Genomic DNA, 18,361 nt, shown 5'->3' on the forward strand with positions numbered 1-18,361 from the left:
ATCACAGGTCACCCTTTAAATCCCCAGCCACAGGGCTGAGGAAGAAAGTTGAAGATGACCCAGCCTTTGCCTACCCCCCGGAGATGAAAAAGATGGCATTGCCTGAGTGGTGATGCCACGTAGTGGTGTGGGAGGTCACGTGAAGCTGGGGTTCACGAGATGACTCTCAGGTCCTCAGACTTCCGGGATAGAAGTCCCGGTTTTGCTGTATAAACTGTGATCTTGTGAAAGGTCTCTGCACCGCAGACTTTGTGCCTTTAAATCGTGTACAGTATCAGGATGGTGATAGTCATGATGTTGGGAGGATCAGGTGTAATGTGCTTATTAGCATATCGTGCGGGATGCTTACGGAGATGCTCTTTTCACCACCACCATCACCTCCCTCTCCTTCACGGTTCCACCATCATAATTGTCACCATTGCAAGCTAGTCGTCTATACAAGATAAGGGAGTTCAGGAAAATGGTCATATCTAAACGCAGCTGGTGTCCCGCATCTCACAGGTTCAACTCCTTTCAGAGGATGTCACGTAAACACGAAATCGCTGAGACACTTGGAATTGCCAGTTTCGCTATTAGGTACTAGAGAGTTTTAAGGTCCGAACACAGTCTCCATTGAAAACCCTTAGGCTCTTGGGGAGGAGCCTTCCAAGTCTATGCTACGTGTGTAAGGAGACTATTTTTTACAAAGAAAACACAGGAGCACAGTTAGAAGGTAGATTTTTACATCACTTCAGAAGATAAGAGTGCATCCCTAGATGATAGGGTTTGGCTAAAGAAATATTTTAATTTCTGGGAAATTGCATTGTTTCTGGTGACAGCAACACGGCAAATTCTTAAAATCTAGGTTGTTGCACTGCTAAGGAGAATAGAACTCTTTTTTCTTTCTGACAAGTATTTCCAAACAGTTAACTGTCCTCTGAGATAGTGACTGTTCCCTGGGAGATGTCACCTCAAACTGTCATAATAGTCACACCATTCACGCCACCATGACTACCTGTCTCATTGGAGTAAAACAGCAATTGGTCAACAAATATTTACCAAGTCCCTAACATGAGCCATCTTCCGTTGCAGGTTCTAGGGCTGTGATGGGCGCACAAACACATAAGGCATCACCCTAGCCTTCGAAGAACTTCTACACTGGTAGAAACCCTAAACTACTTAGGCACATGCCAAGGTTGCCAACTTTAGCAAAATTGTCACCAAAGACCGCACCACTCTGAAGGCAATCACTTGCCATTAATCAGTCCTCCATGACTTCCTGTTTATGATGTTGTTTCTGGAACAGACGTAGACACCAGCCTGTCAGACAGGAAGTCCAGACCTTTGGCTTGGTCCATGGTCCTTGCTGAAGTCGCCACCCCAGGTCTTTTGTGTGGGTGAGTCCTGGCTTTTTTCATTTCTGTTTTCATTTGCAACGCCACTCTTGGTATGCTATTGGTGTACTGTCTCCGTTGTCAGCTCCCCAGTGTCTAAGTGGATCACTTTTCTCCTTTTGTTGGCTGCCTTCCAGTAATGCCATGTTGTCACGTCTGAGGTCTCTTAGAGGCTTAGGACAACTCTTTCCTACTCTTTTCAGTGTTGCCTTGTTCCAAGGCCGCCTCCTCTGTTACCTCCCACACCCGTAATGATGATCAGTCAGCTGGCTGTTGAGGTTCTTTTGTCGATTGTGAGGAAGCTGGACGGGAGGGGCAAATATGGGATGAAGCCGAGCCGTTAGACCTCGGAAAGGGGATAATTTGAAATAGCTACTTAAAGATAACTTGCTTGATAAGGGTAATGGTTAATATTTGTAGAGTACTTGCCGTGCCCAGACATGGAGCCAAGCATTATAGACAGAGCATCTCATCAGTGGTCTGAGAAGATGCCTTCATTCTCCCCATTTTGCAGATGGGGAAAGAGAGGCACAGAGAGGTTAAGTGTGACTCCCAAGACCAAAGAGCAAGATGAGCCAGGCCATTTGGCTCCAGAGTCCACGTCCGAACCACTGTGAACCCCTTCTTTCAATAGGCTTTGCACTTGCTCGTCTACTTCTAGAGATTTCTAGAGAGTGGAAGTACTACAAAGCAAGAGAGGGGAGAAAATGAGTGAGCAGGGTTTAATGACCTGTAAGGTCCTTCCTGCTGGCCTGCTCTAGCATCCCTCTGCTGCCCCAGTAAGTGAGAACTGAGAAGATGTAGTAGTGGGTTTTGAAAAGTGCAGAGCAGAGTTTTCTGTTCATAGTGGGTAGAATTTGCTCTCCTGAACACCCTTCTCCTTTCTCCCTGCCTCTGCAGAAGCTCACACCTGGAAATAGAATCTCATTTCTGCCCAGCACTGAGGCCTCTGCCTTCCAGCTGCTGATGAGCCATTATACCTGGCGAGCTACAGGTTGCCAACAGACGTCCAGAAACGAGTATGTGTCAGTTCTCAATGGGACAAGAATTTGCAATATCTTGGGCCCTTGTATTTGAATCCAGGTTTCCGTTTAGCTTGCCATAACTTCTGCATTTGGACAGTCTATCCATTGCTTCTCTAAAGACCAATTCAGGTAGGTGATGGATTGAAACATCTGTGATAGGAGAATCCTTTGGCCGAATGGCTGACTCCTTTCGGTGTCTCAGGGGAAATAAATACATCAGCAGTTTCCAGACCTTCTATCACTGTCTGTAGAATTCTCTAATCAACCTGATTTTACCTTTCCAAATCTGCGGTCAGCAAGAGGGTTCTGCTTTGCCTCTATCTACTGGCAAAGACATGAGTCTGATTTCAACTTATTTTTTTAAGATCAAAGTTTTGGAAGTATTTTCTATACAATTTTTTTGATGATTTCAAAATGAAAACTCAAATTGGCCCACCTATATAGTTCGTCCATTTTTAGATGGGGAAGAAGAAACGAGTCAGCAATCAGCATTTTGAAAAGAGGGAAGAAAAAGAACGATCCATTTTCAAGAAATTAAGAGAATTCCAGGAAGATATCCAATATTCTGAATTTCCACACTTGCAGTCTTTCTGTGGTTAGCACCAGCAGCCTGAAAAATGAACCCAAGGCCATTTCAGAACTCCCATCTGAGCAAAAAAGATTAACTCATGCTCAGCACGCTTCACCAAATAAACAGAGTATTTTTGAAAATAAGAATTTCAACGGCAAGGAATGAAAGAAAGAGAGTTTATCAGGTAACCCCAAGTCAACCAGAAAATTCGATATGCCTTGAGCACCCGATTCCCCTTGCTCACTACTTAATCAGAGTGTTACTGAATCAGTTTGAACTCACGCACTCACTCTTCACCCGGCTGTTTTGGTGTCCTGTAAATACAGCCCAAATATCAATTTCTGTAACAGAGCCTACCATAAAAATAAAGTCATTCAACCCACGGGATTAGGGTGTCCAAATGAACTATATTATGTATTCAACTTGGACTGGGGCTATTAATTTCATTCCATTTTGCTGTCCTCGGTGGCAGTCTCTGAGCAAACTCAGGCAGTGACAGCTCTGTCCATTTCCCTTTTACAAAAAACCCTACAGATGCTTTCTACTTCTTAATATATGCCCCAGGCTTTGAGATGTTGACATGTAAAGTACGAAATATTGGTATTACTTTCGTGGGAAATGGTATTGGATAATGGTCGATTTCCAGACCCTCATTCATATTCTGAAAAGTATTATTTTCTCTGTGGGCAGAAGAAATGGAAATGAAGGCAATAAATGTGGCCCAGACCTTGGGTAGTTACGGAATGAGTGTGGGGAATTGCTGGCCAAAGGAGTAGGTGTTTTAGAACGGACCATAAAAAGGAGACAGCTTGTGTGCCGTTAGCGAGATGCGAATGGGCGGGGGTATGTCCGTCCTGTGTGTCTCTCAATTAGGAAACCATTCCCACACAGCATGTTGGAAATCTCTCTATTGGCCAAAGTTCCAGAATTTGGAACCAGACTTTGGGTTTTTTTCCAATACTCTGGCGCGCAGCACACGGGATGGATTCCTTGGAAGGGGAGGGTCTGGTGGTACAAAGGAAGGTACTAGTCAGGAATTCAGGGGAGAGGAATAATACTGCAGAGGGGAACCTGGCCTGGGGGGGGGGGCACTGAGTTCCTGCAGTTTCTTTGTAGGAGCAGGTAGAAATAGCAAAAGGAGGAAAGGACACACATGCGCGCACACACACGCAGATAAAATGTAGTGGGAGGTGAAGAAAAATGGAGAAACGAATGATTTAAAAATTAAAAGAGGGCTGAATTTGTAATGTTTGAGTTATATCTTCTTTCTCTCCGTGTATGCAGCATGTCTGTGAGGGACATGGTAATAAAAGAGACTCTGGAAGCTGACTGGGAGTCTGAATCCCTGCACTGCCGCTTACTGTGTGACCTTGGGTAGGCTGGTTAACCCCTCTGTGCTTTAGTTTACTTAACTGTTCTCTGAATACCAATAGAAACTGTTCATTGAGGGGTTCTGAGGATTCAGTAACACTGACACTTAGGAATCATTTAATAAGCATTTGCTCTTATTATTATGTCAGTCCCTGATAAACATTCACATGGCCTTCTGTCTCCTCTGTTGCTTTGCTTTGTCAGAGACACAGTTGGAGACAAGGTATAGAAATAAACTATTTCAATTTTAAGAGAAGTGCTACCCATTTAATAGGAATTGTGTGATGAATTCCTCTGTAACCTCATGTTGGAGGCATAAGGGGTTCCAACGTTTGGGTTTGCTTACTAAGGGACTGTATCTCTTGGTTCTGGACTGCTCTTTGCTTGTATTCCCAACCTTTGGCATGTGTGGTGTTTAAGCCACAAGTTGAGCCACGATGTGCTGTTGGCTCTTCTGGCTTTGGCAGCGGAACAGCGGCTCTGGAGTTTCCTCCCCACAGAAGCTCTGAGGGTCCTGTGTTGTTAGAGCAACTTGAACGTTTACTGAGACTTAACAGGAAACAGTTTACGGAGCCCCGAGCTGGTGGGTTTGGCCTCCTCTGTAAGTAGCCCTAGGATCCTCTCCATTCCATCTCAACGCCACCAACCTCCCAAGGAATTTTGGTACCATTTCTAGGCCTTGCCTAGACCCGCAACCCAAGGGGTAGAGCTTCCAGAGGTTATTAGAAAGATCAGGCTCTGAGAGTGTGGCAGGTTTGATTTTCGTCTTCCCACAAGCCCAGAGGTGGGAGCCCAGGGCCATCTTCCTTCCTCTGTGGCTTCTCTTGACTCTTCCTCCACGTGGCCCAGCGAAACCAGACCAGGGGCTGCTGCCGAGGGTGAACAGGGGAGCTAGTTCTTCGAAGAAGCACCTCGGTGTCTTGTGCTCTCCCCGCCTCCAGCTTTGACAAAAGGGATTATTTTCCATGTGCTGTGACCTCAGTTTGAACATAAGGGTGGATGATAAAGACCCAGCTAAGAGGAAGCAATCTGTAGCCCTCCTGTTCTGGTAAGGTCTACGCACAGATTGCCCTTAGGGACCTTGCAGGGAATCCAGCTGACGATCATGTCGCCTCCATCTTTGTCACCAGCCATCACCCCTTCTTCATTCAAGGATAAGGAAAATATTCTCCGTGCTCTGAAGGATTTTATTGTGTCTGTAATCTTTAATCATTCATATTTAATCATGGTCAACTAAGTCATTATCCCTGCAGCGAAAATAGTATTTTCTTGTTACAGTCCCTTAAGTTGACTAGCATGCAGTGCTATCCCTGAGTACCCGTAATACGCACACTGAATGTGTGGTGTATCAGGCTCTGAGAACATTCAGGTGCCTCCTTGCAAATGGGTATTGACCATGTTTAATGAGCTGTAATCACTCAGCGGATATAGCCACTTCACTACTTTAGTGAATTACGTAATGGTTCTCCATAAGACTCGTCCACCTAAGGAAGTATTTACCGCCACACAGAGCACTTGGGTCACAAGTAACGCTTAGAGTTGAAGCAATTTATGTCTATATTCAGAATTGCTTAGACACTTCCCAAAAGATTTCAAAGGAAGGGTATGCCGTATTTTTCTAATTCCTTTAGGTAGAGATTCCTTGTCGACCTGTCCCCTCCCCCCTGCTGCCCCTAAACACAGTTTCTTTTAGCTTACAAGAAACTTTTTTTAAAGAAACGGCCTTCTTGTAAACGTCTTTTAAATTTGAAAACATTTTTTCTCAAAAAGATTATATAAATTAGTATGAAAAATACAGAGAGGAAACGGCAGGATTGACCACAAAACAAATGAATAAGAAGCAGAATCAGCGCTTAAAGCCACAGTAATTGATGGACAGTATGAATTCCAGTCAAGTTCTGGTCAGTCCGCTAGCTACTGGGGTTTAAATACTGAACGTACGTGTTCTACTGCTCCAGTCCTTAGGAAATTCAGAATACTCCAGTCGGGGAGGGGTTGGTACGTGATATCCATTTACTTAACCGTAAACCAGTTTTGGCGGAAACAAGTTCTGTTCCCAATAAAGTGGAACAAGGAACCAGCATATTGGAAATCATACTGTCTTTAATTTTTAGGTGATCTGTGTTTGTTAGGGCCGTTTGTGTAAACTTGTACAATTGACAGTATCCGCTTAATCCATGGAAAAAGTGTCCAGTCTCTACAGATTGGATGTGAAGCACTTTGACCGTTGAATATCCGGATCAAACTTGGCTCAGATATTGGTAGAGAGGGTTGCAAAATTCCCTGTTGGGCCATTCAGTGACAATCCCTTTAAAACCCACAGAAGCAGAAGGAGAGAGAAAGGGATCATTTCTCTCTGAAATGGAAAGGGATGTTTGTGGTCCTGGGAGAGCCTTGAATGCCCGTTTCTGGCAAGGAGAAGCTTGGGTTCAGCCATTGCTTTGGCTGGGAACAGAAGCCGCCCGCTGGGTGGCTGTTCATCTGCTCTTGGCTTGGAACCAAGATCGATGTAGCATTTTTCCACCTGCAAGTCTTCATTGGTGGGAGCAAAGCCGTGCGCCAACACCATCACCCCCACTGGACGATGTTAGCTGTGGCATGTGATGTGTCTCTTTGGACTTGGGAATAAATGGACTTAGTTATAGCCTTTCAGGATCCAACCAGTTCTTCAGCAGAGGAGTTTCTGCACAGAGGGAATGATGTGTCGGTGACCCTTGGCTGGGTCAACCAGACTGCCAGAGTAGATACACAAGTCAGCATGAGGCAGACTGGGAGAGCAGACTGGCGTCAGAGTGCCCTTCTCAAACTCTGATGTGCCTGTGAATCACCTGGAGATCTTGTTAGACTGTAGATTCTGACCCAGTTACTCTGGGACAGAGCCTAAGCTTAGGCGTTTCTAACAAGCCCCAGGCGATGCTGCTGTTGCCGACCCAGTGACCAGACCTTGACTCTAGCAAAGCATCAGAGACATTTCTGGAAATGTACATCCCTGTCAAGTTCTGTTTATCACACCTGACCTTGATGGTACACACAAGTAGAAGGAGAACTGACACTTTACACGTGACTGTGCAAATCATCAAAGTTGGTAGAACAGAAACGGACCCAGGTTGGATTTCGATCTTCTGTTTGATACCCAAATGGTTGCCGCGTTCTCTATTCTTTGCTACAGAGGTCTAAAGAGAATCCGTGCAAGCGTCCTGTCCCCAAGTCTCCTTTGTATCGTAAAGTATTCAGAATAAGTCCAGGCTTTCTGGGTGGCACAGATTGGTGGAGGGTTTTGTTTTGCATCCCGGCTTCATTCACTAGATAACCTTGGCAGTACACGCTCGTTAATATGAGACTCAGAAACACAGAAATGCGTGCTTAGATGCGATTGGTTTCACCTGCCTTCCAACGCTGCATCACAAGACTGACAACAGAGGCTCCCTCTGCTTAGTGCCAGGGGGAAAGAAAGGAACTATCGGGCATGGTTTTCAGAAATGCCCTTCTCCGTGTCCAGATCAGCTTCTTGACCAAGTGCACTTCCCAGGACCTAGGCAATGGAGGGAGACGGCTCAAGAAAACCCACACCACGACCAAGGAAGCAGCGTCCGTGGCCCATGCTACCCACGCCGCCCAGGAACAATCCCCATTCTGATAGGTTTCTTTCTTTAACAGTTTGAATAATCGTGATGCCCTTGTCATGCATTATTCTAGGAACTTTATTTGTCTCCAGTCCTGAAACTACTCTATTCTCTGCACCAGCATGGCTTTTACATGGGAGAAAACAGCAGTTCAGATCAGGTAACTCGAGGCCACAGAGGAAATGAGAAGTGGAGATGGAACTCCTGTTTGGAAGTGCTCCAGAGTACTTGCTAAACACTTCGTGGCCGCTTGGACTCCACAGGGGGGACATGTTAATGGGTTGAATTGTGTCCTCACAAAAAGATACATTAAGTCCTAACTCCCGGTACCTGTGAACTGACCTCACTGGAAGTAGGGTCTTTGTGAGGGAGGATTGAAGAGAGAGAATGGGTGAGAGAGGGAGGGAGAGGTAGAAAAAAGATGGGGGGACAAGGAGGTGGTGGTGTCCTAACAATAGACCCTTATGCTGAGTTCAGCCCAGGGGGTCACCGATGTGGGGCTTCAGCCCAATGTATCTGATAAATGGTATCAAGTCTAAACATTCCATGAGTACTGTTTCATATAATACACACACACACACACACACACACACACACACACACACACACACACACACACACACACACACACACACACACAGTGAGAAAGATGTCTTCCATTGTTTTCATTTTATAAATGTGAAAATCAAGGCCTAGAGAGGATAACTTGCCCCAAGCCACCAGGTAGTAGAAAATGGAGCCCGCAGTCCCATCTGTCTGACGCTTCCGTCTCCTGTCCCCGCGTAGTGGCCAGGAAGGCTTGTCCACTTCGGGAGACTGAGGCTCTCCTGCAGAGCCCATTAAGTCAGAGACAGGAGCGCTGGATACTGTGTGGTCTCCTGGGACTTGATCATATGTCAGCAGGACAGAAATGCTCATTTTAAGAAAGTCACTGACTGCCAAAGGCTTGAAACCTTCCCATGCACCTGTTCTGTTAGTTATCATGTGACTCATGTAGTTGCAGAAAGAGCAGGAAGTAGATGGACTGTTCTTGCTGTTTTAACAACGTATTAAAAAATCTTAGAATGACTTCCCAGTTTACGCTTTGGTCTTAGTTGCGGCACATGGGATCTTTCATTGTGGTGCACGGGCTTCTCTCTAGCTGTGTCCTGTGGGTTTTCTCTTCTCTAGTGTGGCGCACGGGCTTAGTTACTCCCCGGCATGTGGGATCTTAGTTCCCTGACTAGGGATGGAACCCGCGTCCCTTGCCTTGGAAGGCGGATTCTTTACCACAGAACCACCAGGGAAGTCCCCATACCACACTCTCGACGGCGCCCTTAGAATAGACTGTTACAAGTTCTGCTTCTACCTAAAAGTCTGCCGTCATTCCCTTCCACGCACCCGCTCCCTCTTTACAGTAGCCTTCTTGCCATTCTGGGGCCTGCCAAGCTTGTACCTTCTCCAGGGCCTTTGCACTTGCTATATGCTCACTGTACACTTGCTTCCTTGAATGAATGTCTCCCCAGAGATCTTTGCATGGCTGGCATCTTCTCATCATTCAGCCTCATCTCCAGTGTCACTTCCTCAGGGACATCTTAACTAAAATAGCAGGACTTCCCTGGTGGCACGGTGGTTAAGAATCCACCTGCCAATGCAGGGGACACGGGTTTGAGCCCTGGTCCGGGAAGATCCCACATGCCGTGGAGCAACTAAGCCCGTGCGCCACAACTACTGAGCCTGTGCTCTAGAGCCCGTGAGCCACAACTACTGAAGCCCGCGCGCCTGGAGCCCGTGCTCTGCAACAAGAGAAGCCACAGCAACGAGAAGCCCGCACACCGCAACGAAGAGTAGGTCCCGCTTGCCGCAACTAGAGAAAGCCCGCGTGCAGCAATGAAGACCCAACGCAGCCAACAACAGAAATATAAATAAATAAATTTATAACTAAAATAGCAACCCCTACCCACACTATCTCTATATGCCGCCCTAATGGTTTTCTGCAAACATATCCTTTATTTGCCTCTCATTTCCAGTAAAACAGAAGCCCCTCATGGGTAAGGATTTTTCATAGATGCCGTTGTGCCCGAAACTTAGGAAACGCTCACCAAAGATGTCTCCTGTGAGTAAATGAAATTGGGCAACCACAACAATACCAAGAACAAAAAATGTGAGAAAGACAGGTACAGGGCAATGGGGATGAATAGGAAGGACACTGCAGTCTTAGATCAGATAAATGCTTGGAAAACATGACAATAAGGAGAGCACTGAAGCCATGCTAAGGCTCAGGTTGAAACAGGCAAAGGAGGATTCTTGGCAGAGAGAGTAGTACATTTGAGGGACTAAATATTGTTCAGCATGAATGGAGTGGATGATGATGTTGGGAGTTGCGAGAGATGAGGGTGAGATCTTGTAAGGGTTTTGCCCCCCAAGCTGACGAGGCTGAACAAACACATCCTACACAATGGACAAGCCTGAGGCAAGGGAAGGACAGAGCCCAGGATCTTCTGCTAAGTGTTGCTTATCTAGCAGGACCAACACCCCAGCTGCCCTCCACCCTGTCATTTAGATGCTGTCTGGTCTGGAATATTCAGTTGTGCCCAGGTTTATCCCTTGGGTCTGCGGCTCCGGTTGGCATCCTGAATTACTCCTTGTGGCACCATCTGGCAAGGACCCAGGGACATGAGTGACAAGGCAAAACAAGGCACCCTGAAATTACCTGTAATGAAAATGACTGGTAATCTCCAGCGATTACTGTGTTTGTGAGTGACAGGGTTGCGCTCTGTGCAAAACCTTTTGCTGCAGCAAAATGGGTCCCGGGAGGTTTTCAAGTTTGAGAGTCTTTTTTTTTTTTTTTAAATGGAAATAGCTTCAGATCTTCAGCATCTTGCATTCTTTTGCCCAGATAATGAGGGTGATTCTGGTTATTTAAATGTACTTTATAAGGAGATACACTGAACCTCTTTTAAAAATGTACACCCAAGTTAGAATGAATGCAGTAGTGTGATTCTCATACTACAGCGCAGTGGGTCAGCATTTAGAATCCAGAGGTCCCTTCCCAGGGTCTGTCTGGATTCTTAGAACACACACAGGTCGCAGAGAAAAAGGGAGCTTGAGTCGGGCAGAAGGGAGCAGCTAATGTGCATCGAAAGGCTGGAATACGGGGAGTGAATGTCGGACCCAGGATAGTCTGCTGGTCCATCTGCATTGACCTATTTACTGCCGTCTGTTGTGAAGAAAAGGGGTTCAGAAATCACAGGGAGAACCCCACAAACGAAGTTTCTCCACACCAATGCAGGGAGTTTGAGAAACACTGAGCTGCTTACTGAGAGCAGAAATTTTCAGACTTGTTTCGATCCCAACTTGAATGAATCGTACCTGGGAAGCTAAAATATATACCAGAGGATGGAGAAGTTGCTCTGGTCGACACAGAGGGGAGGGGCCCACGCAGCAGCCCCCACCCCCTTAGTCGCTGGGCTACTTCCTGATGGCTCTGTGCCATTTTGAGAGTATGTTTTGCAGTGTTAAAATTAGATGTAGTTTTTAATTATATATTATATATAATATAATTTATAATATATAATTAAATATATAATACATAATATTTATATTTTTATATTAATATATAAATGATGTGTAGTTTTTTTTTCCTGAGAAAGAAAGCTTAACCTAATGCACTTCTACTAAGGCACACCTTGCCCCAGGTACCTTCTAGGGTCCATCGCAGGTTGCTCAATGAGCTGGGGGATGTCGTCCAACCCTAGGACATCAGGTGTCATGCAAATGAATGTTTTCCAACCTCCATTACTGAGCTCAAACTCTCGATCCCAACTATGGCTGTCCCTCTCCCAGGCAAATTCCTTTGCTCCTGTGAATGAGAGTTTTGGACTAGCCCTCCATACTCTGTCAACTTCCCATTCCTATATCTGTCAACATAAGTGGACCATGCTATTTCCTTTCCCTCTGTCTTACCCTACAGACCATATGCTTCCACCCTGTCAACCCCTGGTCAGTCTTTGAGACTCAAATCCAGTGTCACGTCTTCCTGGAAGCCCTCTGTTGTTTCCCTGGGCAACATTAGGTCTCTGCTCTGCTCTGCCCCTGTAGCACTTTGTGCTTTCCATACAGTCAGACATTCTACTGCCTGTTGATTTGCAGCCATATTTGCTTACTATCTGTACAATTACTTGTTCACTGCTTTCCACATATCAAGTTTAAATAATTCACTTAAAAAAAAAAACCTAGATAACAATATACATAAAAGCGTGTTTTTAACATTAAAAAACAAACAAACAAAAAGCTCTGAAACCAGAACTAGATATGTGTTGGGATTGAAGGTTAAAAAAAAAAAAAAAATCAATCATTAATCAATCAGAGATTTGGTGAGGCAAGGATAATGACAGAAGAAACTGTAAAATCCTATAATTCTGTGAAATTAACCAAGATAAATGCTCCCTGAGATTCCCAATTTTATGAACACCGTGAACTTCCCTTTTCTGAATTGGGAATTCATTAACAAGCTTGCCTTACAGAGCATGGAAAATAAGGCAGATTGAAACCTTTACAGTGATATGTTCTATTGTGGTGCTAACCAGGACTGAACCCTGCCAAGAACAAAGTTGAGTGGCCAGAGGGTCGAACCAGATGCACACAGCACAGGAACCCCCCCGTCAGAGGCCACTTATAATGATTCTATCTTAGAGAGCCTATAAGGAACGGAAAGGATAAAGGGAACTCAGAATTTCTGAGGCAGAGATAGCAAGAGTCAAAGTAGTTCCTGGGAATGCTTTGGAGGAATCTGGCCTAAATTTTTGGAAATTTCTGGTGACCATAATCATTCCACCATCTGCTGCTATCTTTTAAGTAACATTTTCATCCTTCTTTAAAACTGATGGCTTCAATTAAAAAAAAAAAGAAAAAGGTGGAGTATCAGTGAGTATGCCGCCTTACCATGGTGTCTGTGATTTTTGCACCATCATTTACACGTTACGTTATGTCAGTCTCCATGGAAACTGCTAGACTTTATTGAGCGGCAGAGTGTCTGCAGTAATGGTGCTAAACAGGAAACCACGCTGTCTCTCCGTTTCCTTGTGTTTTTTCATCAGCTATATGAAGGGAAGATCTTAGAATCTGGCCCATTAACTGTAAGAAATGACTAAACCAAGAAACTCAGAATTTGGAGAAAGATGAAAATGCTGAAATGGAGACTAACTTCCCTTTGGGGCAATTTCAAAAGATGTACTTTTCCCTAGTTGACCACAGGAAGCAGGATTTTGAGACCAGTAGGAGAAAACAGAGAAATCCTTAGAAGAAGCTTTCTATCTTTAATGATAACAAAACTAGTTCTGGGTGAGGTAGGATCTAACTTTGGTTCATATAATCTACTTTTATAAGAAAAAGAGCATATTTCTACAAGCCTATCCTCCCATTTCAATGCAGTATTAACTTGAACTCCACTTCTACTGCTAGTGGCATTAATCATCAGTTTTTGATGTTACTGACATATTATATAGTAAAGAATTTAACCTTTCCCAAAAAAGAGGTCTGACCTTTTGTTCTTGGCTCCTGGGATGTAATCTTTGTTTGCCGGGATGCCTCAGGCGAGCCAGATAGTAACAATGTGATGTGATTTAGGGTTGGGGCTTTGGGTCATGTGGTATCAGTTGACCTGGAGACTGAGTTCACCCCTCTGGGCAACCAGTCAGTCATCAGTGATGAAGATAAAATGGAGCTGATTAAAACTCTTAACAGTGAGGCTGGAGTGAGCTTCCTTGCTTGGCAATGCTCTGTGTGTATTGTGGTACGTCCATGCACCTTGACTCCATCAGGGAGAGAACAGTGAGAGCTCCATGTTTGGCACTTTTCCTGGACTCCGTCCTGTGTGCTTCTTCTCTTACCTGATTTTAATCTGTATCCCTTTCCCGTAATAAACCATAACTTTGAGCATAACAACAGCTTTCACTAATTCTTTTTAGCAAATTATCAATCTGAGGGTGGTTTGGGTAATCTCCAAGCTTTGCATTTGGTGTCAGAACTGGGGCACTTTTTTGCTTTGCGGTACGCGGGCCTCTCACTGCCGTGGCCTCTCCCGTTGCGGAGCACAGGCTCCGGACGCGCAGGCTCAGCGGCCACGGCTCACGGGCCCAGCTGCTCCGCGGCATGTGGGATCTTCCTGGACCGGGGCACGAACCCGCGTCCCCTGCACCGGCAGGCGGACTCCCAACCACTGCGCCACCAGGGAAGCCCAGAACTGGGGCAGTTTTGAGGACTGCTCCCTCTAAACATTGTAGCTGATCTAAACTCTTCACACACATATAAAGTGTTACGTAGAGTCACGCATAAAATATATAGAGGTAGACATAAAGGTATCTTCATAAAGCTCTTGGAACAATTGGCCTTGTTGTTGGAGAAATTGCCCTCCACTTCAGGAGGAATTGGCCTTGTTGTTGGAGAAATTGCCTCCACTTCCACTTATCTTATCACAGATAAGTGATCACAAGTGAAATCAATTGAATTCGGGTCCTACAGCTCTGTAAATATGTCACCGACCCACTTTGTTTTTCCATAACCGGGGCCAGAGAAGTCAATGAGTGTTTAGGTAAGCACTGCATTCCAAGTCAGTGGGATGTCTTTCGGGTGGAGAAGGAGAGTTGAAGGCCAATTCATCATCAAATCTTGTTGCTTTTTTCTCTGAAATATTATCTCCTTTTACTACTCTCCATCTTCATCACCACCTCTGTAGTCAAAGCTAACGTCATCTCCTCAACCAATGGAATACCTCCAAACTGAATTATAGATGTTTACATATAGCTACTGCTCCACACACCTGATGGAGTGGTTTATTTTAAAAATATAAATTGCATCATTTGTTCTTTATATTCTCACCTCGTTTGCTTAAAACTCTTCAATGACTCCCCATTGCTTTTAGAACAAAGATAAGGGTTTCTGATTTGTTCTATACATTTCTGTGTGACTTGACACTTAATTATTTCCTGGGCTTTATGTGGAAGTACACTTGCCCTTGCTCTCTTCCCTCTAGTCACACTGACCTTTGTTCAGTCTTTTGTATTTGCCTTGCTTCTACCGCAGGGCCTTTGCACATGTTCTTCTCTTTGCCTAGGGGCTTTCCCACCACTTTGTGTTACTGATGGCTACACATCCCTCAAGCAAGTCTTAAGAAAAGATGTTGTTGATCTGTGTAGCTAGTACTACTTGATATTCCTAGTTCCCTATATTTCTTGTTCACAGAGGGTTCTCGCAGTTGCAGCTTCATGTTTATTAGCTATAATTTGATCACTGTGTCCCCAGCTAGACTGGGTTATTTGAATTTGGGTGTATTTATGGTTCTGCACTTTTAACAAGTGCTCTAGGTCACTTTGGGGCAGGTGGGCTTCAGACTGAACTTTATTCAGATAATGATTGTGAGGCAGGATGCTTGCAGCTGTCCTTTGGGGATTGAATATTAGTTGGAGACAGTGACGACAGAATAAGCGTAGCCCTTCGACATCATGGTTTGCCCTTAGGAGGTGCTTTCAGATGTTTTTCCCCTAGTGGATTTGTCCTGAGTCACTCCTTTCAGAAAAATGCCCTTGATTTCTAAGGATCGCATGGGTAGGACAGCTGGCCAAGGTGTTGCCATCTTGGGCTCTAGAAATGCAGAGGTTGTGACATCATAATCCCAGCTAGTTGAGGCCTGGGATAACCAGCAAAGCGTATCAAGCCAAGGACAAGGAACCTTGTCCGGAAGCATGGGGTTCCCTTGAAGTCTTCCTGAGCAGAGAAGGAAATGGTGACTTGTCTCAGGTTCCTATAGGTGAAGGGCACAGTGAATGAGAACCAGTTCCTCCCATTCTCCCAGAAGGCTTGGCCAATGGGTGCTCTCCCACCTGGGTATGAGGTTTATTGTAGCAGGTGCCACTGCCCAAGGTGGATAAGAGCCCCATGGAGCTCCAAGAGGAGTTTACTGATGACGTGTCCAGAGAGCCATGCAGTTGCAGGTGGCAGAACAAGATGGCTGCGTGGGCCTCCTCACAGGTCCACATCCAGCTGGTGACCCCATGTATTTGCATTCGCACATATATTCTTTCTTCTGTCCATTTGTGACGGACGCACCCTTCTGGAGGCATCCTAGCCTGGTAACTGGTCTCAAAGCACGAGTGCATGAACAAATTAAAACATCATCATTATTTAAAACACTGGAGAGGGAAAAAAGCTTGAACTGAATTCAAGATCAGTTCATATTATCACAAGACATTTTAATATTACTTTTTTTAAATAAAGGAGAAGCTATTGGATTCTTTTAATATAAATTTGACTCATACAATTCTGAATTGCTGTAAAAAAATGCTTTTAAACTTTTTACCATCTACTCATACAAAGATTTCACTTATGTTCTCTATTAAGAATTTGAAGAGGGCTTCCCTGGTGGCGCAGTGGTTGAGAGTCCGCCTGCCGATGCAGGGGACGCGGGTCCGTGCCCCGGTCCAGGAGGATCCCACGTGCCGCGGAGCGGCTGGGTCCGTGAGCCATGGCCGCTGAGCCTGCGCGTCCGGAGCCTGTGCTCCGCAACGGGAGAGGCCACAACAGTGAGAGGCCCGCGTACCAGAAAAAAAAAAAAAAAAAAGAATTTGAAGAGCTCATCGTCAAAAAGTCTTGACTGGAAATTGTTCATAGTCATTTCAGCTGATAGGAACTCTCTTTTCATGGAAGCAAGCTCAAGTTTTCATTTAAAACAATGAAATTTTAGGTTTTGAAGTTTGATACAAATTCAATATTTAATCTCTTCTTTAAAACTTTTGATTATTTGGTAATATAAATCACATGAATTTTTTTTTCAGCAAGCTTTACATAGAGTCCCCCAAATCCTCTCCAGTGTACTGAATATGCCTTACCAATATTACTGTTCTTTACATGTGGCAAGACATGGAAAAGCATTGTTCTAATGCATAGGTGGGATGCATGAACAGTCTATTAATAGTCTTGCTATTTTTTTGTGCGGATCAGTTGGACCCAACAGGGATGATGGGGCTTAGATATTGGCTGTGAGGAACGAGGGATATTTATTTTGGCGACAAGAGGATATATAAAGCATCAGTTTGGTTTTCTTAACAACAGCTTTCAAGTTACCGGTGCTGCAAATGAATTTTCTGTATATCCTCAAGACAAGGAGCTTTGTGTAAATTTCGTAGGAAACCATATGACCTTCGCGAATCTCAAAACCTCCCTCAGACTTATTTTGCGCAGGGGTCAAATGTGCATTACAACCTCCATCTCGGGGGCCATGGTCAAGCATAAACGAGTCGTGTTTGTAAATACTTAGCATAGCGTCTGTACCTAGTAAGCATCTGAAGATGGATAGGATTAGGCCAGATGGTGGTAAGTTTCCTATCATAGAAGTATTCAAGCATATTATACATGATCGTATTTGGGGGGTAACATAATGACCTTTAAATCAGTGACCTTAAGTTTCCTTCCACTGCTGAGACTCCCAGACTGGAGGTACTAGAGCCCTCTCTGGAATTAACACCAGAGCCCAGGTTGTAGGCCCTCCAGCAGGAAAGTCTCAGTGTGAGGTCCTTCAGCGGCCCCCATAAGAATGTCTGGGTAAGAAGCACAAGGACCCTCAAACTTCTCAGGGAAGCATTTCCAGTAGCGGGCATCACACTCCCCTTGAGGGCTTGCTAAAGTACAGATGGATGGGCCCCAAGCCCAGAATTTCTGGGTTAGCAGGTCTAGGGTGAAGGCCAAGAATTTCTGCTTTTACTAAGTTCCCTGGTGATGCTAATGTTGCTGGTTGTGGGACCAGAGTAGAGCAGCTCTACATCAGAGCAAGGGTTCTCTGCCCTGGCTGGCATTAGGTTCACTTGGGGAGATATTTGAACTATAGCTGCCTGCACCCCATCCTAATGCAACTACCTAGAATCCGGGATGGTGGGGTCCCAGCATGGATGTAGGCGAAAAGGTCTCCAGGTACTTCCGATGGGCAGTCAGTGCTGAGAACCAAAGAGTCAGAACATCTGTGTTTCAGCCTGTGATCATCTGGGCCCCGTTTCCTAGACTTCAGTATTGGACTAATACTTGTATTCGTTTTGTTATTACTATCGTTCTCTTCTGAATTTCTTTTCTTTTTTTTTTTTTGAAATGTCATAGTGACATTTGAAACACAAGAGTGTTTTTGCATTCTGTTCCAACGATGATAAGTCTTCCTCCTGATTATTCAAGAGCTGACTTACCATTAGCAATTAGATGAAAATCTGCAGTCTGTAATTAAGATCAGTATATATGACAGTGCAAATGGGTCTTGAATATGTTATTATTTATCTTTTTATTACTTTAGGTGCTGTAAACCATTGTACTTGTAAGAATAACCTAAAACACCTCGTAAGTGAAGTTACAACTTGCCTTATTTTTATGTTTTCTGCTGAG

At 44.8% G+C, this 18,361-nt stretch overlaps 1 protein-coding gene across 1 annotated transcript in view; it reads right to left on the reverse strand.

Annotated features, from left to right (window-relative positions):
• Positions 1-345: 345 nt before the first annotated feature.
• The window catches only part of GRM7 (glutamate metabotropic receptor 7), a gene marked incomplete at its 3' end in the record, with an annotated part of 570,397 nt that continues 552,381 nt past the window's right edge, over positions 346-18,361 (reverse strand). Inside the window, exons 10-11 of the mRNA XM_082847450.1 lie at positions 1,611-1,675; positions 346-433 (exon numbers count right to left, since the gene is read on the reverse strand). Of these exons, the coding sequence (XP_082703576.1) occupies positions 346-433; positions 1,611-1,675 (153 nt within the window). The remainder of the gene's footprint in view (positions 434-1,610; positions 1,676-18,361) is intronic.

This window comes from Leucopleurus acutus (assembly GCF_964270905.1).
Source record: "Leucopleurus acutus genome assembly, chromosome: 10".
Lineage (NCBI taxonomy): Eukaryota > Metazoa > Chordata > Mammalia > Artiodactyla > Delphinidae > Leucopleurus > Leucopleurus acutus.